Consider the following 426-nt stretch of genomic DNA (forward strand, 5'->3'; position numbering starts at 1 on the left):
TAACACTCCATGTGTACTTATAAAGCAGCAGGCAGAGGCAGAAGGCATGACAGAATGTGAGGCAGATGAAGCAGAGGGAACAGTCATAGGGGCTGTGGCACACATGGGCTATAGTGCTCATCATGGTCAGGTATGTTGAGGAGTATCTGGGGGTAAAGTTTGTTGTTCTTGTGCTTGAGAATAATGTCCTACAATTAAAATGGAAGACTATTGAATTAGAGATCTTGCCAGGGAGTATAGAGCAGATATGATCTGATTAATGATTTCTAGGAGAAAAAATGGACTTGAGGATAGATAGCGGCTTTAGTACAAATGGCCTGAGCCTTTTCTTTTCGTATCTCTTCAAAATGTGTTTCACAAATTAATTTCATTATAACTACCATTAGTATAACAAAAGTTTTTACTTAGTGTTTTTCACATGATCTA

The 426-nt window shown here is 38.3% G+C and overlaps 1 protein-coding gene across 6 annotated transcripts in view; it reads left to right on the forward strand.

Annotated features, from left to right (window-relative positions):
* Window positions 1–426, forward strand: part of LOC119581992 (pneumococcal serine-rich repeat protein-like) — a 14,058-nt gene that overhangs the window by 12,207 nt on the left and 1,425 nt on the right. For 5 of the 6 annotated variants that reach the window (XM_037930181.1, XM_037930183.1, XM_037930184.1 and 2 more), the window contains one exon: window positions 26–130. In XM_037930181.1, coding sequence (XP_037786109.1) covers window positions 26–130 — 105 coding nt within the window. The remainder of the gene's footprint in view (window positions 1–25; window positions 131–426) is intronic. The other variant, XM_037930182.1, reaches the window with a different exon arrangement.

Source organism: Penaeus monodon, chromosome 15 (genome assembly GCF_015228065.2).
Source record: "Penaeus monodon isolate SGIC_2016 chromosome 15, NSTDA_Pmon_1, whole genome shotgun sequence".
Lineage (NCBI taxonomy): Eukaryota > Metazoa > Arthropoda > Malacostraca > Decapoda > Penaeidae > Penaeus > Penaeus monodon.